The 24,037-nt window shown below is 36.2% G+C and overlaps 1 protein-coding gene across 10 annotated transcripts in view; it reads right to left on the bottom strand.

The window, feature by feature from the left end:
- Positions 1-24,037, bottom strand: part of RBM26 (RNA binding motif protein 26) — an 84,627-nt gene that overhangs the window by 42,284 nt on the left and 18,306 nt on the right. For 5 of the 10 annotated variants that reach the window (XM_032402796.1, XM_032402797.1, XM_032402792.1 and 2 more), the window contains exons 2-9: positions 13,881-13,999; positions 13,107-13,243; positions 10,152-10,240; positions 9,343-9,560; positions 7,365-7,625; positions 5,915-6,154; positions 5,324-5,494; positions 4,818-4,973 (exon numbers count right to left, since the gene is read on the bottom strand). In XM_032402796.1, coding sequence (XP_032258687.1) covers positions 4,818-4,973; positions 5,324-5,494; positions 5,915-6,154; positions 7,365-7,625; positions 9,343-9,560; positions 10,152-10,240; positions 13,107-13,243; positions 13,881-13,999 — 1,391 coding nt within the window. The remainder of the gene's footprint in view (positions 1-4,817; positions 4,974-5,323; positions 5,495-5,914; positions 6,155-7,364; positions 7,626-9,342; positions 9,561-10,151; positions 10,241-13,106; positions 13,244-13,880; positions 14,000-24,037) is intronic. The other 5 variants (XM_032402793.1, XM_032402799.1, XM_032402795.1 and 2 more) reach the window with 3 other exon arrangements.

Below are 24,037 nucleotides of genomic sequence, written 5' to 3'. Positions count from 1 at the left end.
TCTGAGTGCCATGGCCACATCCCTTCAATTCATCTTACACAGATTTCCTCTCATTTCTGAGACAAGCTTGGTACAAACTTGCATTACTTTTCACCTAGTCTACTGTACTTTCTGGATTCTCCTTCCAGCAACTCGTCCTATATAAAGAACTAGTAAAATCAGTGCCCCCGAGCTCTGCTGCTTTCCTTCATCTTCAACCTCTTCCTCTAAACTGGCACTTCCCATCAACATTTAAGCAAGCTCAAATTACCCCGTTTTTAAATGAAACCTCATAAAACTACTTCCCCTCCAGCTACGGCCTTCCCCCTCTCCCCATCCTCACAGCTATTTCCTAAAGAGATGTTACACTTGCTAACTTGCTTCCCTACCACCCATTCACTAATCCTCCAAAAACTGGCAGCTGCTCTCATTACTGCACATAACGTGCTCATCCTAAATTTGCTGATGTCCTAAAACTTGTTGCTTAAGCTTATAAATACATCCCAGTCCTTTTCTTACTTGACCTCTTGATCATTAAATGCTGTTGATCACCGTCCTCTCCTATCTTCTCTTATTTTTCAGGACTTCTCACTCCCTGCTTTTGTCTGTGCCTTTTTGACTTCATTTTCTCAGTGCCCTATGTAAGCTCCCTCTTCTCTGCCCACTGTTTCAAATACTGGCATTCTCCAAGCTACTTACTTAGACTTTCCAATCTCACTCTACACAATCACCTTAAGACAGCTATTACCATGGCTTCATCCATCATTTTTAGTGATTCTCAAAGGGAAGGAGAGTATATCAGAAACACGAGAAGGGCTTTCAGAACCTGTGTCAGTCAGGCTTGCAGATTTGGGTATGCCTCATTCCATCTCCCTGTACCTCCCACAATTACTAATGGCACAGAAGAAAAGATTAAGAACCACTGTTCTACATGCTCATGATTAAAAATCTGTATGTTCTAAACCATCTGTCTCTTACAGACCTGATGTCCAGATCCTATCTCCGACTGGATATTTCTCTTCAAATGCCCCAGGACACAACAAATTAAACACTTCCAAAACTAAATTTATTTTCCTACCAAATCTGTTCTTCCTCTCAATGAATGATATTATCAGCTACCCAATTATCCAGAGCAGAAACCTGGTGTCTTTAATTTCATCCTCTCCATTTCACCCATTCTAAGTCCCTCAATCCAATAATGTCATCAATTCTTTCTACTAAATTTAAATCTTTCATTTCCCACTGTTAGTACCCTACTCCAGCTACTATACTATCATCTCTTTTTCTAGAATTCTTCAAATGCCCTTAACTGGTCTCTTACCTCCCTCCATATATCTCACTCCCTCTGTTCCAGTCATAAAGTTTTCAGTTTCTCAAAAGTATTATGGAGTGTAAGTGCTTTATCTACCCCCTTTCTTTAGCTAACTCATCCTATGTTTCCACAGCAGATCAGGTAGAAACATCCAGTATCTAACACTGGTGATGTTCACAGTGCAAGTTGGCAGTTTCTTTGCCCAGTGGTATCTTCACAAGACCAGTTCTGCAACAGGATTTGTGGCCTTACTCCTGCATCCCAAGCCTGGTTCACTGGCTTTCTTGAATTTTTGAGCTATCAAATATCCTTTTTTACTTTAATATGTTCTTTATTTGAAGGTTCACTAAGAAAAGCAGTGATATATTTTTCCCCCAGTCATTGCGATGTGTTTGTTCCAACTCATCTATATTCTCTCACTCAGATTCTCTTTCATTGTTATTTATTTAAGAAGTGTTAAAAACAGAAGTTCCTCTTCGTATACAATTAGTAAATGTGTCTATTAGTTATATATACTGAGTTTACCCCACAATATCCTTTTAATAAATTGCTTTTATGCTTAAAATTTTTTAGCACTGGTTTTGTTGACAGCAAATGGAAAACCACCTAGCCCTTATTCCTACCTATATCCAGTCAAGGAACATCTATCAAATTCTTTACCTCCTTAGAAATCTGGAAAGAACAATTCTGAGTCTCTCAGTCACTTGCATTAGTAATTCTAAGATATCAATGGGCCTAAATTTTTTCATATGTTTAATGATGATGATTCCCCATCAAGTTTAAAGTACGAAACGTAACAATATAATTATCACATAACAGTCTATGACAAATTTAAATTAAGGCCATCATCTACAGACTATAAGAAATGTACACTAATTATATAATAAATAATATTAAAAGCTTTTAATTATGTATCTGTCACCAACCAGGACAATAAATTTCAAACCAAATAGGCAAAAGATGAAAACATTTTGGCAGGAGGAAGAATGAAAAAAGATGAGGAAACAGAAATATAGGTACTACTCAATTTAAATGGGGTGCTAAATCAGTTCTGTGGTACATAAAAACAATGTTATTAGTGGAAAATATATTCCTAAACCAATTCACAAAAAATACTATGTGATGTATATGAAGCACAGTACTAAAATAATCACTATATACAATGATTCTACAGGAAAAGGCATTCAAATTTCTAACCATACATACTAGACATTTTTCTCTCAATAGGGCCACTTCCCGTAACTTGTAACTACACACGGGTGGAGCTGAAATTGCCACAACTGCAATTTCTACATGGTAAGATTTATATGCAAGGAGTGTGATCCCTCTTCCTTTTCTTAATCACCATCAAAAAAATTTGCCTGGCATTGGAATGAGTCTAATAAATATTGATCTGCAGTAGCATATATTTTTGCCACACCTAAGCAGCAAGGTAAGAAAGAGATGACTTCATGTAGGAGGTTCCAGTAAAAGCAAAGAGTATGGGTATGATGAAAAGAAAGGTACTAAGTAGTGACTCAAAGAAGAAAGGGATTTTCTCTGAACTAGTCAGGAGAGACTTGGGAGATGAAGAGCCACAATCTTAAGTGGCTTATAATTTTCATTTATAAACAATCTTACATCCCTTATAAAAAACTCTTAAAAAATATTTTTCTTCTGTTGTTGTTAATGATAGCTATTAGGATTCCTCAGTGAGAATTTAAAAGATGTGAGGGAAAGGTGGCAGCCACATGAAACACTTTCCTGTATAATCAAAGATGATATAAATTAAATAGGGTATAAATTATAATGTTCCCCACACCTCTATAAAAAAAAGTCCTCTGAACAATCAAGTTAACAGATGCAGAATTTGATAGTTTCAAAGAACAAATAAAAAAATGCAAAGTGTAAGTAATCACAAGTTTACTAAACCACATTAGGTACCAGTATTTAACAAGCTGGACTTTTATTCATGATTGATGAGGCATGATTTTTTTTTTTTCCACTAGAAAAAAAAGATAACAAGGCAAGACCACAAAGAAAATGGGATTTAAAAGTTAGCTGAAGTAGTTAGGGGAAAAAATATATTTTATTGGCCTACATATATTTTCCATTATGGATGACAACCCCTCACTTCCTGGTATTTGCAGCCAATGCTCCCTCTTTCAAATTAATGTGAGCTCTCTCCCTTCCTCTAAACCTTCATATCACGTTGCACCTCCAGGAGAGCAGTTTTGCTGCCCCAGCTTGTGACTTTATCATCGAAACTCTTATCTTCTCTCATTTAGAAATTTTAGCAAAAGGTCTGTCTCCTCTAAGAAAATTTTAAAAGCAAATGAATCACTTCCTAAAACATAATTCCTTTTGATTAAAATATTATAAGCAAACCAATATCAAATTCTTATATGTAAAATACATATCAAGTATAAAAGTTTGTATAAACTTATTTCATTATCCAACCTACAAAAAACGATCTTCAGGAATTAAAGCATTACTCAATCCGAGGACCCCAAGATCACCACCCTAACCAAAGGCAGACACTTAACTGACTTGAGCCACCCAGGCACCCCTAAAGCATTACTTTTCAAGAGTTTAGGGGCCCCTGGGTGGCTCAGTTGTTAAGCGTCTGCCTTCGGCTCAGGTCATGATCCCAAGGTCCTGGGATCGAGCCCCGCATCGGGCTCCCTGCTCAGGGAGAAGCCTGCTTCTCCCTCTCCCACTCCCCCTGCTTGTGTTCCCTCTCTCGCTGTGTCTCTCTCTGTCAAATAAATAAATTAAAAAAAAAAAATCTTAAAAAAGAAAATGTTTAAATGAACCAATTAAGACTGCAAATGACAGGGGCGCCTGAGTGGCAGTTAAGCATCTGACTTCATTTCTCTTGATTTAGGCTCAGGTCATGATCTCAGGGTCGTGGGATAAAGCCCCACATCAGGCTCAGCGCTGGGCATGGAGCCTACTTAATATTCGCTCTCTCCCTCTCTGCCCCTCCCCTCTAAAATAAATAAATAAATCTTTAAAAAAAAAAAAAAAGACGGCAAAAGATACAAAATACCCCGAAAAAAGCTATCTTAGAAAATATGTACTTTTGGGGCACCTGGGTGGCTCAGTCGGTTAACCATCTGCCTTCAGCTCAGGTTACCCCAGGGTCCTGGGATCAAGCTCCGAGTGGGGCTCCCTGCTCAGTGGGGAATCTGCTTCTCCCTCTCCCTCTGCCTTTCCCTCTGGCTTGTGTGCGCGTGCTCTCTCGCTCGCTCACTCAAATAAATAAAGTCTTAAAAAAATAAATAAAAGATTTATTCTCCTTTAAAAAAAAAGAAAATATGTACTTTCAGGAAATTCCTTTCCCCTTGAGTGACAGAACAATGTGTCACCAGTAACACAAATAGAGAACCGCACATTACCTTTTCTTTTAAGAGAGACCAAAGGATTGGAGGAATAAACTTAATCACCATCCCTTACTCAACCCCAATAAATGTAGGACCATATTCTTTATAAATGTTTGCCACTCTTGATATGAAAATAAGAAGAAAAGATTAATGAATAGTACCTCTGGGTGGCAAATCCATATCCCCTGATGTTAGTCCTATCAAGTTAGGCCTTTGTGCGTGTACTCTGTGTCTATACATAGGTCTGGAAGTGTTTGTTATGCTTGGGGCTTCAGGATTGTAGCCATCTGTGTCATATGTATCTGGTAATACAAAAACTGTAATTAAAAAACAATTATAAAACGCCACTTGGTAATTTTTTATATTGATAACAGAAAAAGTAAATTATATAACATTGTTAATACAGAGCTAACACGCTATATATATAAAAAAGAAAATTTAGTTTTATAAAAATAAGTTAAATAAAAAATATAACTTAGTCTTTTAAAAACCCTGAGGACTTGCATTTAATATACATTCACCATTTCTACATTTTATTCTATATGATTTTAGTGAGAAAAATAAACCTAATAGAGCTAGTCACTCTCTAGACATTTTTAAATTCCTTATCTAAACTCTGCTCTAAAACCTCACTACATTATGAATATAAAGAGGGGCAAAACTGCACCTGCAGTAAAAAGAGAGGGTGGAGCAGGTGGAGGCTGGTGATGAATGCCAGTTGTTACTACAGTAGGAACAGAACTGGTTGCAGAGTTTGGGGGAGCATCCATGCCAGATGGCTGCAAAGGAGGAAGTGGAGGTGGTGGTCCTGTCAAAACCAAAGAATAAGAAATATCATCTGAAAGCAAACAAATAAAATAAGTTATTGTATATCCAAACATGATATTCTCATTTATCAGCAAAATTATAATATCTATAAACTCAAGTTCTTACAACTGTATTAGATTTTTAGGGTAAAATATCCTTTTACTGTATTCCAAAACAGCTTTGTCTTAAGCTATAAAGAACTACTGAGAGCTGGGATTCATCAGGGATGTGCTATGTCAGGGCCACTCCACACCACAGTAAACCATAGGTTTGGCAAAGCCTGCAAAGTGGGGATATATTCTAAATAAGAGAATCTTGCCCTTGGTTTCTAGCAGGCATCCTTAGGATTATTTTAGGTATTTTTAACAAAAGCAAGCATCAAACTATTAACTTTTAAAAAGGCTATGAATGGATAGATAATAGGTACTGGCAAACAAACAGATTTACTTACCTGTGACAGGTGGTAGGCTAGGTGGTAATGGGCCTGGTGGTGGCACTGGGGGTCTCAGATTCACAGGTGGAGGTGTAAGAATTGGCGGAGGTGGGGGAAGTCCAGGAGGAGGTGGTCCTTCAACAACTGGTGGCTGTGCTGGGAAAGGCAGCATGCCAGGAAGATTCACATCTTCTACAACTACAGGGTCACTTCCATGGTCAAAAGGGCACATGTCTCCTCTCATACAGAAACCCTTTTCTGTAAGGAAGAATAATTAGATATATGGAAAGTGTCAGATATATAAATTTTCTGTAAGTTAACAAAGGTAAGATATTTAAAAATAAGAATATTGGGGGGCCTGGGTGGCTCAGTCGTTAAGCGTCTGCTTTCGGCTCAGGTCACGATCCCAGGATTCTGGGATCGAGCCCCGCATCGGGCAGCCCCTGCTCGGCGGGAAGCCTGCTTCTCCCTCTCCCACTCCCCCTGCTTGTGTTCCCTCTCTTGCTGTCTCTCTCTCTCTGTCAAATAAATAAATAAAATCTTAAAAAAAAAAAAAAAAGAATAATTTTAATATTGGGCCAGTATAACTAACAATAACACAAGAGCTAATTTCCAGTAACATAAAATACTTACAAAGTAAATATAGCTAACATACACATTAAAAAAGTATATCCACAAATTAAAATGAGTATACCTAGCTAGCAAGAGGATATAAAACTTTTACGTATTTTCTGTCATTAGAAGCATTTCCCTTATTTATTTTTCATTTCCTTTATTTAAATCTCACTTAAAAGAGGCGCCTGGGTGGCTCAGTCGTTAAGCGTCTGCCTTCGGCTCAGGTCATGGTCTCAGGGTCCTGGGATAGAGCTCCACATCGGGCTCCCTGCTCAGCAGGAAGCCTGCTTCTCCCTCCCCCACTCCCCCTGCTTGTGTTCCCTCTCTCGCTGTGTCTCTCTCTGTCAAATAAATAAATAAAACCTTTAAAAATAAATAAATAAATCTCACTTAAAACTCTGAGAATATTGCAACTATAACTTTAGTACAATTTATAAAACTTTTACAGTAAAACTTTGACAGTCTTCATCTATAAAATTCTTACAGGTGATATTCACATTTCTAGGTTCTAATTACATGCCAATAACCACTGATTTCTAAAGAAGTGAGTTTTGTCACGAATGTTTCGGTAGCAGATTCCCAGATACACAACTCAGTACATACTGCTCCTGTTTGGTAAACTCCAAAAATATATTAAGACTTATGTGTAAATAAGCACTATCTTTAGATGGATATACAATAGTCAGTAGTGACTAATGAAGGTTTAAATAATACTGAGGAATTCAAGAAGTGCCTAAGACTAACTTACCACCATTAACTGGGCTTTCTATGAATAACTGTGCAACCTAAACTTGCGGAATTTAGTCAACTGGAAATACTAATTCAGTACTTCAGGAAACAGTAAAAGACTTACCATCATAGTCTCTACACCGTTTCTTTGGCATTGGTGGTCTTACATATGAGTTATGGTCCACTTGGTCTTCATGAAATTCAGACCAACTTTCAGTAGTGTTATTACCATGATGAGTAGGAGCAATTACTGTAATAGTGCTGCTCAAAGTAGGTACAGGGTAGTGACCAGATGAAATATTAGGTACCGAAGAGACTGGAGTATAATTGTTTTCTAGTGGATCTGTCCTATCCAGGTCGTATTTAGGTTTTACTAGATCCCTTTCTGCAACAAAATATAAATAACTTATAAAACTATACGCTATAAAAAAAAGTCCCAGATCTACAAAACAGTGGTATTTTTGCTAAACACAGAGAAAATGTTCAAACTGTACACAAGCCTCCTTTTCTTTTAAAAACTACTAAATGAATACACAATGTTCCAAGATAAGCTATTTCTTTTCAATATGACCTGAACTATAAAAATCACACAAAATTTGCTGCACTTAATGAGCTTTTTTTTCTTGGAGTGCTGTTTACAGAAAAGAGATCTTTTATTTTCTTCAGTGGAATCTTAGTATGCATAACATCAGCCCACGAAACAAAATATACAATAAAAGTATGGTTATTTTTTCTCTGATGAACATTTAGTTGTAATCCACCCAAAGATCCTAGCATGGCTTTTTAAATAAATAGTATACACTATTAATAGTATTAAATAGTGAAAACTATTTATTGAAGACGGAAACGGATGAGCTAAGAGGAAAGAAAAAGAGTTCATATTAAACATGAACAAAACCATTAACTGAGCTGTGTTTGGTCCCAAGGAGAGAGAAAAGGTATAAAGGAGATTACTTAAGTGAAGCAATGTGCAGAAGGCCTAGATCACAGAGAGGGAAAACTCTAAGAGTAAGAGAGAAGTATAAAGCTTATACAAAACCCGTAAATATTATTTCCCAAAGACTAAAGGTGACTGTACAATAAAAGCTAAAAGAGTAGCAAAAAATCTAATTTGAGTAAAGGTGTTTTACTTGAAGTATTTTAGTTGTTTTATTGCCTCCAGTATCTTCCTTTAAATAACACACATTGGAAGAAAAATTATACATGTTGGAAATGACATGCTCTTGCAAATATATTCATCTGAAATGAGAATTTTAACTGTTTTCCTAATTTTAAAATATAACTCTTATATAATAAACTGAACATATTTATACAATTTAATGAATTTTATCTATGTATATACGTGTGAAACCAATCATAACCAAAATAATATAGATACATATTCATCACCCCCAAAAATATCCTTGCACTCCTTGATAATTCTCTGCCCTTTATTCCATCCAAGGCAACCACTGATTTTTTTTTGTCACCAGAGATTAGTTTGCATTTTCTAAAATTTTATATACATGTATATTCTTTTTTATCTGGCTTCTTTCACTCGGCATTATAATTTTGAGATTCATCCTTTTGTGACATATATCAAAAGTTTCATCCTCTTCTTCCACTGTATGGATGCATCAGGTTATCCATTCGCATGACATTTGGGTTGTTTCTAGTTTTTGTCTATTTCAAAGAAAGGTACCATGATCATTTGCGTACAGTTCTTGTGTGGAAATACACTTTTGTTTCTCTTACATAAATACTTTGGAGTTGGGATGGCTGGGTCATTTGGTAGGTGTAGATTTAAATTTAAGATACTGTGAAAGTTTTTTCCAGAGAGTTCCAGTTTATCTCTATCCTTACCAATATTAGATAAAGTCAGCCTTTTTACTTTTAGTCATTGCAATGGGCATGCAGTGGTGACTGTGGTTTTAATTTACATGAAATAAAATTTTTAAAAGAAATTTTTAAAAAAGCATTCACTTTGACCACAAAATAAATCAAAATAGAAAAAATGAAGACAACACTGACAAAAATTAAAAACCATTTTTAAAACCCTCAAATGCAGCGTATTCACAATAGAAGAATGCTAATCAGAACATACAGATATATGGATTATTTACCCCGGCTTCGTGTTCTGCTTCTGCTTCTAGTCCTGCTTCTATCCCTATCCCGGTCACGAAGCCTCTCTTTACTCCAACTTCGACTCCGACTCCTGCTGTAACTTCGACTTCGGCCTCGTCTTCTATTGTACCGGTCTCTATATGAATCTCTCCGAGGAGGGTTTCGATCATAATCTCTTTTGCGAGAACGATCATCTTTTTTCCTCTCATCACGACTTCTAAAGAAATAAAATGATCACTTTTAGGAAAGTAAGTAGATACAGAAAATACTCATTAAATGCAAAAGTCACATTTTATTCCTGTAAACATCATGATTCTTTATTCCACCGCATATATAGGAAACTCAAATTGAAAAACTGAACATGATCTGCTCAAGAACTCTAAAACCCCTTTAAAGGGAAGTCTCAATCCCTAACCTTATACACAAAGACACCTATACATCTGGCATCGGTACATCCCATCTCCTAGCACGCTGTCCTGTACACACATAACCTCATACTTACAGGCATGTAGCGCATCTACTGCCTACACTAAATGCTTTGAAGCCTTAGTGGTAAAAATAATTTATTCACACTAAAGGGAAACTCCATGCAAAAAAAGTTCTCACTTCATGCAAGCACTATTCTAAATCTCAATTCCAGGACCTACAAACGTGACACAGATATTCTTGGTAAGAAAGGAACTGAGCTACACTTTCCTAGACCAAAAGAAGAGTAGACATTACTTGCCCCTAGGCGAGATAATCAAGTCTAAGCATTCATATAAAAGATATCCAATGTCTAAGCACTGAACATGGTTCAATCAATCACCTATTTTCTCTGTATCGGGAACTTGACTGGGGAGGACTATGATTTAGTCTTCTGGAAAACTTCTTCTCTCGCTCTTCCTCCTTTGTGATCTGATATACAAAGAAAAATTTGCATTAAGTTTAGCAAGTTATTCCTTGCCATGTTACTATTTGAATGATTTAATTGATATTAAAATACAGACGTGAAATTGTTCTCTTCTAAAAGCATTAAAAAAATTTCTCTTCTAAGTACAATCATTTAATTTAACCATAGAAGAAAGGTTTGCTGAAAGTTACAGTGAATGCTAAAGAAACTCAGAAATGTTTATCTTAGATAACAGTGGTGAGAAAACACTTAGGCAAATGTCCTCATTTTAACATTATTAGTAGAAAGTCAATTTTAGTTCTTCTTTCAAAAGTCCAACATACACTCATGTTTTGGTTTCACGGATTTGGCCAGGCACCACACACATTAGGAAATAGAGCAGAATGCATTAGAACTAACCAAGTCAGAAAAAGAGATATAAGAGAAAATGATATGTAAGGTCAAACAGTTCTCCAGTTCTCAGCAGTATGGCAGCTATATATTCCTCTTCCCTACAAGGGGCCTCCATTCGTATTATATTATTAATAGAAAGCAGCCCTGGAAAACATTCCCTTGATCAGTGCGCTACTTTTCTGAGGCCAGAATTTTCCATGCTATACTGTCTAGAACACTGTTACATAGGACATTAATAGGTGTTACTAGAAAAAAAAGATTTAGAGGATAAACAAATACAGGAAATACTGAACATGTGGTTTCTGTAAATATGATAGGACTCAAGATTTTGCATTGTTAATAAGAACTCTAAGACAATCTGATGCAGTCTATAGGATAATAGAACAGTGTCCCAGTTTATGCCAGTTGTTCCAATACCCCTCTGGGTAAGAGCCTCTTACTGTCAGAAGTGTCCAATGTTGGGTCATAAATTAAATGGAAATCCTATTAATAGGCCAAACTCTGAGAAACACAGCTTAAAAGCCTTTTTTTAAGTCTTTTTTTTCTTATACTTTCATTCTCCTCTTCCCACCCATTTCGACCCTTCCCCACCCAAAAAAAAAACAGGGTATGGTACAATGCACCTTTTCCCTTCTACGTGCTTCAACACACACTCGCGAGTAATTTATGTTGACAGATCATCATATTCCACAGTACATGCTCAACTGGGAACTTTTACTATACCCACGGTATTTTAAATCCAGGTTGTCATCTGACATTTTGACAGTTCTGAAAGATCAGGGATAAATATCCTTCACAATTGGTCAAGAAAACTGTGGAGAAATATTATGTCAATAGACGTAAGACTAAGGTTTTGCCACTAATTCGTTTTGGGGGAAGACTTCTTACTGCTTCTCAAATCCAGAGAAGACTACTTAAGATTTTCTAAGAATTAAAATATGATTTGCAATAGCAAAAATCTAGAACTAACCCATCAAACTTGCATCAGTGGGCAAAACTTAAATAAATTATTGTGCATCTCTACGTGGCATAAGCAGTTGCCAGCACAATAGCAACTAACCCTTTCTTCCTTATTAATAGAACCCCTACTGTAAGGTATGAAATATGCACAAAATTATTTCTGGTCTTCCCTTTCACTGAGAAGTGATAGGGGTGTTTTATGTGCACATCTGTGTAACTATATACATGTACATGTGTGTAAATGTGTTCAGATGCAGAATAAAAATATATTTGAGACTTACTATGTAATGTTATACATATGTTTATATCATTACATAATAAACAAATATTACTTACATAATCTGTAAAGAAAAAAAAGAGTATGAGGGGAAAAAACCCAATCACATCTTCTACCACACAACAATCTCTCAACAGTAATAGGAACTGCCATTTATTGAGAACATACTATGTGCTACACACTACGCCAAGTGCTCTACAGACAACATTTTATTATTCCTCACAACAACCCTATAGTGTTTCCATTTCACAGCTGAGTAAACTAAGGCTTGGCAAAGTAACGTTTTCAAGGTCATAAAGCACTGACTGATAAAGCCAAAATTTTAACCAAGATTTATTTGACCTAAAGCTAGGCCAACTGCAGAAATATAACAGCTTAACTGTCAATTAGTTTTGCTCGAATTATAATCTTTAAACATCAAATTAAGAAGATCTGAATTTTTATGATTATTAAGAATGGCAATCTTGTATAAAAGGTAAATTCTTCTAAAACTCTTAAAGGATGAAATCATGCCCGCTGCCTGTGAAGGTCCTTTTACGAGACTACCTTAAAAACAGCCCCCTACAAAATTCAGGCAGGATAGAAGCAAATAGATCTAATGTCAATCTAATTATTTTCACAGAACACAGATAATGCGAGCCCACAGCTGTAAGATACTATACAGAAAAGAGTTAAAAAGTAAGCCTGAGACTGTCATCCTTAGAAAGGCCTGCTTATTATAAGGTAGGCCCTTGGCTGGTGTCTGTGAACTCTGATTTCTGGAGGGTTCCCATCATTCCCTGATAGTAACAGCTCACTATATGCCTGAATTGTTTGTGTCAACGATACGGTTTTATGCTGAACACATGCTTTCCTCTGGGAGTTTGGAATTTTGGTACCTAGTAGACAGAAGGTGCATCTGTGACCAGCCCTCAATAAAAACCCTGGACACTGAGTCTCTAATGAGCTTCCCTAGTTCAAATGTGTTGAAAACTACTTGTTACGTGCATCCTTTGTGACTCTCCTAGGAGAAGCCTCTGGAAGCTTATGTCTGTTTTCCCCCAGACTTCGCAACACCTACTTTTTCCTTTTGTTGATTTTGCTGTAAAGTCATAGCCATGAGTATGACTAAGTGTTAAGTCCTATGACTGCTCCTAGGGATGGTCCTGAGGATTCTTGACACAAACACAGAAAGTAAACCTCAGTTTAATTATTCCTTGTATGTTTTTAAAGAACATCTAAAGTTTAACACAAATCCTTACCTCTTCTTTTTTTATATCTTTTTCTTGGTGCTGAAAAAATTCTACCTTTAAGCTTCCTGATGATGGCTGCTCTGGAGGAGGTAGATAACTCTTTGTATTCACAGCATCAAAAAGCTTTTCCACAAATATCTGCGTCTCTAACAACAACAACAAAAAACCCAAAAAACCACAGATTAAAGACATTTGCTAAGATATGATTTCTCCCCTTCTATACATCAGAGTTCAATATGATGAAATATACAATGACTTTTATAACTCTAGAAATTAAACTAAGACCAATAGCTTCCCAACCAGTGTGTCATGACACAAATCCTATGGTAATACTAAATCCATTCTATTTCAGGGTAGTGGAACTAGGATGGCCAGAGCTTCTGGGCCAGTGGCTTCCAGCCATGACTAGTCTCCATGTACCCTGCGCCCAGAGTGCCAAACATAAATATTATTATTATCTAGATGGTAGCAAAGTGAAAAAAGTTAGAAAAACTATCTAAACAACATCCCAAGTAGCTTCTTAAGCAGTACGATCTTTAAATAAACAAGCATTCATTTACTTAATCTTTTAAGGAGAAATATCAGCTTCCTTTAAGAAAGAGAATAAAGATACTAATGAAAAAGGTTTTCATTACAAATAAGCTATAATCAGTAATAATACTGTTTATTCAACTTTGTTATAATTAGAGTGTGTTCTCTTATGGAGTTCCTTTAATATTATGGAAAATCTTGCTTTAAAGGATTTATTAAAATAAACTACTATTTTTAAACCAAAGATTTTACCTTTTTGAAGAAATACATCCAGTTGATCAATACATAATGCCTTTAACTCTTTCTCACTTTTGTCTTTCTTTACCAAAGCGAGAACGTATTTTGCTAGGGCTGATGGATCTGCATCACAACTGAAGAAAAAAAGCAATGTTGAAGGAAATTTAGCCATAAACAATTGCACATTCTAAAAATTCCAGTTACAAACAGACTTAGTTGGTATGATAGTTAAGTGAACTATTATATGTAAAAAGCACCTACCCCATGGAAGGCAATGAAGAAATATAAGTTCTCCCTTATAGTAATGTATTTTACACGATATACATAGCCAATATTCCGTATCCTTCCACATTTGTACTAATGTATGTATTAAACTCGGTAGGCTTTATTATTATTAAAAAGAGAAGTTATAACAAAGTAAAAACAGTACCAGAGCATCAAAAACTATTAGCGTGGAACCAATAAAAATACAAAAAGTGCCCTCCCCTTTCCCCTACCCCAAGAACTAAATAGCTAGAAAACCCAGAGAGGGCACTAAAAGAAAACGTGAAAACATACTACAAGTTTAGAAACAGACCCAAATAAATAAATACATGAATTTTGATTTTATAAAGATGGCATCCAAGTCAATGTGCAAGAGATGAACTATACAATAAATGATATTGAGACAAGTGGCAGTTATTAAAAACTAAGTTGGTTCTATAACTGATTCCATACACAATAAATCTAAAACTGAAAAATATGAAACCACTAAAGTATTAGGAAAAAAAACAAGGAAGTTATTTTATAACTCTGGAGTAATGAAGACTTTCTGAATAATGACAGAAATCTGTATTACAAGAGTAATTTGATTATACAAAAAAAAGGCAAAAACTTCGGAATGAAGAGTCAAAAGACAAATAAAAAAAGCTCAAATAATTTAACCCATTCCAAAAAGTGAATTCTCCTAATATGTAGTTTCTATCAATCAGTAAGACCAAAATCATAAGAGAAAGAAGATAAAGAATACAAATAGATACTAAACAGAAAAAGTAAATATAAATATGAGTAAAAATACACCCTCATCCATAAGAGAAATTCACACTTAAGCTATATTGAAATACCATTTTTCAGCTATAAAGCTGGCAAAATCTAAAGATACGAATATATATTCTGCAGATAAGACTATGGGGATACACACAGTTTTTAAACACTGTGACTGCTGTGAGGAGACTGGTAGCATACAATCACAAGTGCAAATGACCGAGCAATTCTATTTCTCTGAAGTTACTTTACAGACATACATACATATTATTCAAAGTGACACATACACAGATCATTCACTGTCACACTGATTGCAAAATAAAAAATGTGCAAAATGTCCATTTACAGAGGACTGGAAAAAGAAATTATACTAATCTACACAAGGGAATGGAATACAGCAAAAAGACACAAAAAAGAATGAGGAAGTGTTCCTATCATAGAGAAATTTTCCTTATCAATTTGTTATGTTCAAAAAGCAAGGTAGAGTTTATAGCAGCAATGTCCACAATAGCCAAACTATGGAAAGAGCCAAGATGTCCATCAACAGATGAACGGATAAGGAAGATGTGGTATATATATGCAATGGAGTATTATGCAGCCATCAAAAAAAATGAAATCTTGCCATTTCCAACGATGTGGATAGAACTAGAGGGTATTATGCTAAGCAAAATAAGTCAATCAGACAAAGACAAGCATCATATGATCTCACTGATAATGAAGAATTTGAAAAACAAGACAGAGGATCATAGGGGAAGGGAGGGAAAAATGAAACAAGACGAAACCAGAGAGGGAGATAAACCATAGGAGACTCTTAATCTCAGGAAACCAACTGAGGGTTGCTGGAGTGGTGGGGGTTGGGAGGGATGGGGTGGCTGGGTGATGGACACTGGGGAGGGTATGTGCTATGGTGAGCGCTGTGAATTGTGTAAGACTGATGAATCACAGACCTGTACCCCTGAAACAAATATTATATGTTAATAAATTTAAAAAAAAAAAAAAAAAAAGCAAGGTAGAGAAAACCGGCTATCATGTTACCATTTGTGTGGGGGAAAGAGAAGAAATTATGTATTTGGATTGGCTTATATTTGAATAATAAATATGTGGAAGTACAAACAAATAATTTTGGTTATTGATTTTTTTTGGATGGGGGAGATAGTGGGGGCTAAGTGAAGGAGGAACAGAGTGAGCAAAGAAAGTTTTTGATGCCTGAGCCATGCCCAATCCTAACAAAAAGCCAGGTAATTGTTTTTCAACTAAGCTAAGATTGTTACCCATGTAATTAATGGTCATTTTACAATTTAGGCTAAATAAGAATAAAATAGTAGCAACAGCCAAGCACTAACATCTACCGAACACCTAGTTTGTGCCATGAACTGTACATACTGTATTTATTAGCTCTATTCTGTAACAGTTCTACAAAAGTACAGCAGTAACCTACATCACTGAATCAAAAAGTACATCTTTAAAAAGACAATGAAGAGGGCGCCTGGGTGGCTCAGTCGTTAAGTGTCTGCCTTCAGCTCAGGTCATGATCCGAGGGTCCTGGGATCAAGCCCCACATCAGGCTCCCTGCTCAGTGGGAGGCCTGCTTCTCCCTCTCCCACTCCCCCTGCTTGTGTTCCCTCTCTCGCTGTCTCTCTGTCAATAAAAAAAGACAATAAAGAGCTTTGGTTGCACAGTAGAAAACACCTATAGAAAAACCTGACTGCAAGTGAATCAACAGGCGTAATTCAACCATTTGTGTTTTGCTTTGTTGTTTTATAAAGGCTACAAAGATAAATCTAATACAGCGTCAGAACTGACAAATACTCTATTAAGGAACCAGTATAGCATTTATCACATGTTCTAAGACTTCCTAGTCTACATTACTGTGGTCATTAAGTACGTCTTCCAATTCTTCATTCCTCCCTTTAGAAGGCAGAGCCTGATTCCCCACTCTTTGAGAGTAGGCTCAATTTAGGGACTTGCTTCTAAACAAACAGAAGAGCAGAAGTGACGGTGTCTACCTTCCGAGACTAGGACATACAAAGTATTGTGGCATCATCCTTGCTCTCTCTCTGGAATCACTTCTAGAGAAAACAGCTGCTATGTTCCAAGGACACTCAAGCAGCCTTATGGAGAGCACCATGTGGCAGTGAAATGAGGGTTCTAGTCAACAGTCAGAGGACTGAGGTCTCTTGCCAATAGCCATATGTGAGTGAGCTTGGAAGCTGATTCTACAGTCACCGTAGAACCTTGAGAAGACTGCAGAACTGATCTACAGCTTAACTGCAATCTCATGATTCAGAGCCAGAAATACTCCACTAACCTGCTTCCAAATTCCTGACACAGGAATGATAAATGTCATGAGGTGATAAATGTCTGCTGTGTTACTAAGTTAAGTTGCAGGGTAATTTGTCAGTAATCATACTTTTCTCATAGATCTATTTCCATTTATTTACAAAGACTTGAGATGGGCTATTAAACAAGAAACAAGAAAAAATTCCACTTTAATGGTACATGAAAGATTTTTTTAAAGACTTTTTCTTTGAAATTTACTTCAATATACTTAAACTAACCTTTTAAAAAAATACAGACAAAATGATTTATGATTTTTTCATGTTTTATCATAATGAGCACAGAAATACTTACATCTGTGATGAAATAAGCCCAAAGAAATGGGACAAATATAACCTCATGATGATCTACAGATACACTTACATCCAGCAATTTGGTAATACTGCATGACAAATCATGAAACAATGCCTATTCATGTTAGGTAATCTGAATAAGCACAGTCAACTAAACACTTAACTAGACATCAAGCTAAACATACTTCAGTTTACTGAAAAATCACTGTGAAACAGAACACTAGCACTGTTTTATACTGTTTCATTGCAACTGCTGTTAATAAACAAATCTAGAGGGGTGCCTGGGTGGCTCAGTCGTTAAGCGTCTGCCTTCGGCTCAGGTCATGATCCCAGAGTCCTGGGATCAAGCACCGCACCCGGCTCCCTGCTCCGCGGAGAGCCTGCTTCTCCCTCTCCCGCTCCCCCTGCTTGTGTTCCTGTTCTCGCTGTCTCTCTCTCTGTCAAATAAATAAATAAAATCTTTAAAAATAAATAAACAAATTTAGAGTCTCCACATTGAGTCCAAATCCTATAATTTAACTCAACATTGGTCTTATTGTGAATTTTCAACTTAATAACGGCCTTGCTAATGACTTAACTGTGACTTTACATTTCTCTTAACTAAACACCAAATCTATTCCACTGCCACTCCATTACTTTTCTAAATATGATACTTTAAGTCAATTAAAATTTTAGCGGTTAAAAATATAGGGGTGCCGGGTGGCTCAGTCGGTTAAGTGTCCACCTTCAGCTCAGGTCATGACCTCAGGGTCCTGGGATAGAGCCCCACGTTGGGCTCCCTGTTCAGCAGGGAGTCTGCTTCTCCCTCTCCCTCTTCCACTCCCCACTATTCGAGTTCTCTCTCTAATAAATAAAATCTTTACTAAAAATTGCAGAAAAAGGCCTTTGTGATTTCTGTAATTATTATGGTTTATAGACCACAGTTTTATAAAACAACAAGACAGAATCATTCCTGAACAATCACTGCTCAACATCTTCTATAGGAAGCTATTGAACTGAATTAAAAAAACAATACAATCACAACAACCACAGCAAATCAACTACCATACACAAAAATTCTAAATCCTTGACACAGTCTGAAAGGGCAAATTACTTTTTAAAATTTGTTAAACTGCAAATTATATAGTAGAAACAAGGTTTATAATTTCACATTTAATGGCAAAATGGGTGAATTTACATTTGAGAGGCAATTTTTCTTAAATCCTATAAAAAGTCATTTCATATTTAATATTTTTAAAAACAAAAAAAGATATGTACTTGTAAATTACAGCTAAGTAAAAGAATATCTGAACTACAGAAGTTTAATAATATGCCACACGTTATAAATCAAGAAGAAAGGGCAAAATATGTGTTCTCTTTTCTATGTTTTAATTAAAAGTGCCAATGCTACTTCATCTGAACACCCAGCAACAACCTGCTATGCAAAATTAATGCAGTAAAAATATTTAAATTACCTAATCAAAAGAAAATTATATTAAGATAGTAAGGGGTTATTTAAAAAAAAAAAAGTCTCCATGGCAAGCAAGACTATTCATACAGTACTTTACGGCACCACTTGCCACTGTTGATGATAGGTTTGCAGTTTGAATGAATAGATCTTGTCAGAGCTAGACTTTACCCTATGCTATGTTACTAGCATTCTAGAAACAGTTAAAGAAAAGTGGGACTGAAATCTTTCAGATCAGAGAAAGGGGACAGATTTTGAAAATGTTTAAGTACAAAGAACACTGAGTGACAGACTTCATCCCTATCTTAGCAAACAGGCTGAATTCCCACTGATTCTATGTTCCATAAAGACTTCTCAATCCAGTAAGTACATAATCTGCCAATAAAGCATCAAACTAACCACAGAGTGCTCCAACTCCAATTACCTGAGTGTGTGTGTGTGTGTGTGTGTGTGTGTGTGTGTGTTGGGGGATTGAGAGGGCTGGGTGGGCAAAACACAAACAAAACAAACTACAGAATAAGGCCGGCATGAGACACGACTTGCCAACAGCATTTGTGAAAGGCGGGGTGGAGGAGGAGCAACTAAGTATTTTAGTATGTCAAATGAGATAAAGTGTGAAATGGTTGGGGGAAAACTTAAATCATAAAGATGCAATAATATAAGAAAACAGTACTAGAGAGGAAACAGCGCAGTTCCCAAGCTGTAGGGAGAGCCATTGCTTTCACTTCAAGGTGTCACCTTTTACAAATACATAAGCAAACTCAAACGGATTCCTGGAAAATGACCAGAATGGTAAATGGATATCATTATCAGAGAGCTTACTAGAGATTCTCAGCCTGGAAAATTGAAATGTCAGAGAGAACTTGGTAGGTTTTCAAATAATTGAAGGGCTATCACAAGAAAGATTACACTTACTCAAGACATCCTCCACGGGATATAATTAGAACCAATAAGTGGAAGGAACAGATTTTGGCTTAAAATAGAGATGAACTTTTTAATAATCAGAGGCCTCCCAAAGGCAGAATAAACTGCCTGAAAGAAAAGTGCATTTTCCATCATTAGAATGGTTTCAAGCATAGGCTGAACAGCCCCTGGCAGATAAGCACTGGATTGGATAGTAAATCCCTCACAAACCTGAAAGAGTATAATCCTTAGGTTTAATTTTGTTTGTGGAATACTGTGCCAAATATATGAAATATAAGATAATATAGTATTCTTTTCAATTAATTTGTAAATATTAGCAATAAAAAAATTTAAGTGACCTGGCACTACAGATAAAATATGTACTATATAAGAGAGTTTTATCAAAACATACCAAAACCCAAAAACAGAACTTCTTACACACATGTGTAGCCGCTGGGCCTAACACAGTACCTGAGAGAGAATACAGAGAAAGAGAGAGAGAATATATACAAATCTATCTCACTACATCAACAGCTCACTTTTATCAAGGACCCCTTCTTTTTCATTCATGAAGTACTTAGAATAAAAAAAGTTGATTATCTTCCAAATATCACATTCATCTTTCAAAAATATTTAACAAGCACCTACTATGTAAGGCACTGTTCTAGATCCTGATGATTCAACTTCGAAAAAAATTTCAGTCCTTGTCCTCACAGAATTTACACTGGGGCTGTTGAAGCTCCAGTGGAGGAGACACAATACGTACATAGATACACACAACATATTGTCATGTAGACAAGTGCTCTGAGGAAATATAATGTAAAGCATGAAGATAAACTATAGAGTAAAAGGAACAAGAAAGAGGAGAAAGAATGAATGAATATATATTAGATAAAATCATCAGGGAAGAACCCTGATGAAGTAACCATTTAAACAGGGATCAGAATTTAAACAGGGATCAAAACGGAGCACAAGCAAGCTTTGGGCTATCTGGAAAAAGGACAGCCCAGGCTGAGGGAGCCCAACAGAAAAGGTCCGAAGTGGACGCCTACTTATACATGAGGCACAGGAGTCCAGTGGAATGGAGAAAAGAGAGCATTCATGAACAGCTGGATATCTAATCTCTCACCTCTTTAAAGATTTAAAATCAAATGCTCAATGAGCTTTAACAAATTAAATGTCCAGATCACCATGAAGTCATTCAAACCAATGATTTTAAAGGCATAAAAGTAAAATTTTAACAATCTCTGAATTTGTGTTAAGGATATAGTAATAATAATGAAAAACATTAGTAGGGGTAACCATCTAAGAAGGTCATTCTTTTCCAAAAGTATCTGAGGAGGGAAGTACATACGCTAAAAAAGTTGGAGAAGCCAAAGCAATGCAGAAAATCAAATGTTAATAATAAAAATAAAACCTCCCAAAAGAACTGGCATGAATCAAATCACTCCTAGATATAAAGACTGTAAATTAATCTTCCTAACACACTCTTAATATTAGTTTTTACTTTTTAATTTAGGACTTTCAAAATAGTAATGACAAGGAAAACAAGAAAAGCTAGCCTTCCAGTACATTCTTTCAAAAAGAAGTTTGTTTTGCTTTGCTCAAGTTTCTTGGAGGCTTTAGAAATTCAGTGGAAGATAACTGAAGGAATTTAACCCAAGCTTCCATTTTTGGTAATCCTGAGAAGGTGTAGCTGGAGGTGGCAGTGGAAATTAAAAATTAAATTTAAATATGTTAACTCAGTAACTTTAGAACACGGATATACACCCACATCTGTTCCTACCAAATTTTCACTTTATATTCAAGAAAAATATCTAATTTGCATCAAAGTCATAGTTCTATTATTCTGTACTTAGGATTATTCTTTTAAAACTCCAAATCCCATTACAACAAATAGAATACATACACTGAAAAATTCAGTTGCCATTGTTTACTATACAGTTTCATTCAATTCAAATTAGGAGGCAAAAATGCATTATTTGTATGTAGTAATTAGCTACAGCAAAGGTTATTCATTAAGAATTATCATACCCAGGGGCGCCTGGGTGGCTCAGTCGTTAAGCGTCTGCCTTCGGCTCAGGTCATGATCCTGGGGTCCTGGGATCGAGCCCCGCATCAGGCTCCCTGCTCAGCGGGAAGCCTGCTTCTCCCTCCCCCACTCCCCCTGCTTGTGTTGCCTCCCTGGCTGTGTCTCTCTGTGTCAAATAAATAAAATCTTTAAAAAAAAAAAAATTATCATACCCACTTCATGCTACAAAATAAAATCACAACCAGAAAATAAGCATATCTAAACATGATCCATCCATGAGCGTCATACAAATCACTTCTTACCACTGCAAACACTTAACCACTACATGTAATTACAACACTGAAAACTATTCAGTCAGTTCTCTCATTCCCTATATTACCCAAGAAATAGCAGCAATGCCTTCTTTCCTTGAGAACAGTAGTCCTCAAACATTTTGGTCTCAAGATCGATTTACATGTTAAAAACTATAGAGAACTCCAAAGAGCTTTTATTTAAAAGGGCTACATCTATCAATATTTACCATATTAGGAAAACTGAAAAATTTTAAATTATTTAGTTTAAAATAACAAATCAAATAAATAACAAACCTACAATTTAACATAAGAAGCCCTTGGGGGGGGGGGGGATGGCCTTCAAAAGGAGGAATTTAATAAATGGAGACTCTAAGGGTAAGGCTAACTTTAGGCATAGCTGGATCCAGGAGTTCAAATGATATCACCAGGACCCTCTTTCCATTCTGCTTTCCCTTGAATTCATTTCATTTTAAGCAGGCCCTCTCCACATGGCAACCAAAACAGCCCTGAGCAGCTCGAGGTTTACATCATTCTGATAGCTAGTGAATCCAGGGAAAGGGGATTGCTTTCCTCTCCTCCTGCATCATATTGGTCCTTGAAAATTACTCAAGAATCTTCCCCAGTTTGGGTCATTTCCCTACACAGGGCAGGGATGGGCAGAGTTTCATGAGTAAAAGCCTCCCCTGAAACTAAATACGTTATTTTTTAATGAAAAAATAATTATATTTCTACAACAGAATAAAAATTTGGTGAGAAAACTGACAATGTTTCACAATTTTGCAAATACCATTAAATGTCTAGCTTAAAAGAAGACAGAACAATTCTAGTATCTACTTTTATATTCAATCTGTTGGGATATACTATTTTGGTTGAAATACATAAAGAAATCTGACCTCATACAGATCTACGGTTAGAAAAGTGAGGACTTCACAGACCCTAAGGAAGGTCTCAGGAAAGCTCAGGAGTCCTCCCATCACACTTGAGAACCATGGTTTTAAAATTCATTTTAAAAGTATCTGTAAAGTATCTGATTCAAAGACAAAGTCAATCTTCATCTTCTCAAAAGATAAGACCCATCAACTCAGATTGGGAAACTCTATGCTGTTCACTGCAAGTAACAGTAGCCCAAATGGCAAACTGAGCACAGACAGGTATGGTTATAGTATCATGGTCACAGAACTCTCTCTTAAAAGAAAAGTGGGGCTGGAGGTGAAATGCTGATATGGCAGCCCACAGCAAAACTCCACATTTAGTACATGTTTTATATTCCAATTCAGAGAAGATTTGAGTTTTCTGGGAAAGGACTCTGGCCTCCAAAGGCTACCTCTTCAGTTACTCATATTCACATTTTACCTACTTATAAACCAAGGCTGAGGTATTTCATCCTTTCAGTTACTAAGAGAGAGAGAGGAAGCCAGGAACCATTTTCTTTCATGACCAAGAAGAGACAGAATTATCCAAAAGAGATAGCACTAAGACATGAAGTCTGAAAAAAAACCTAGCTAACTGAACTTTAAAATAATTCAGTATGTAACCTGAAAATAAAAAAAATTTCCCCCTACCTGTTTTTCAAGAGCCACAGAATCCCCCTTTCTGAATACTTATGAGTAAATTTTAACCCTTTGGAAGAAATAAATAATAACAAAATTCAACTAAGTAGAAACATTTTGTAAATTTTTCCTGAAATGCCAGACCTTAGGATCTGTACATATGTCTGTCCTGTTAGATTGTTGCTATGGGTATGCATGCTTGTCTGTTTCCCCTACAGGGATTCTAGGTAACTATGTCTACCTTTTCCCCAGACCCAACTATAATGTGTTGAAAAGTATCAACTAATTATCACA

Source organism: Phoca vitulina, unplaced genomic scaffold (genome assembly GCF_004348235.1).
Source record: "Phoca vitulina isolate PV1807 unplaced genomic scaffold, GSC_HSeal_1.0 scaffold5, whole genome shotgun sequence".
In the NCBI taxonomy this organism is placed as follows: Eukaryota; Metazoa; Chordata; class Mammalia; order Carnivora; family Phocidae; genus Phoca; species Phoca vitulina.
Note: the sequence above shows the minus strand (reverse complement) of the source record. Positions and strands in the feature narration are given on the sequence as shown.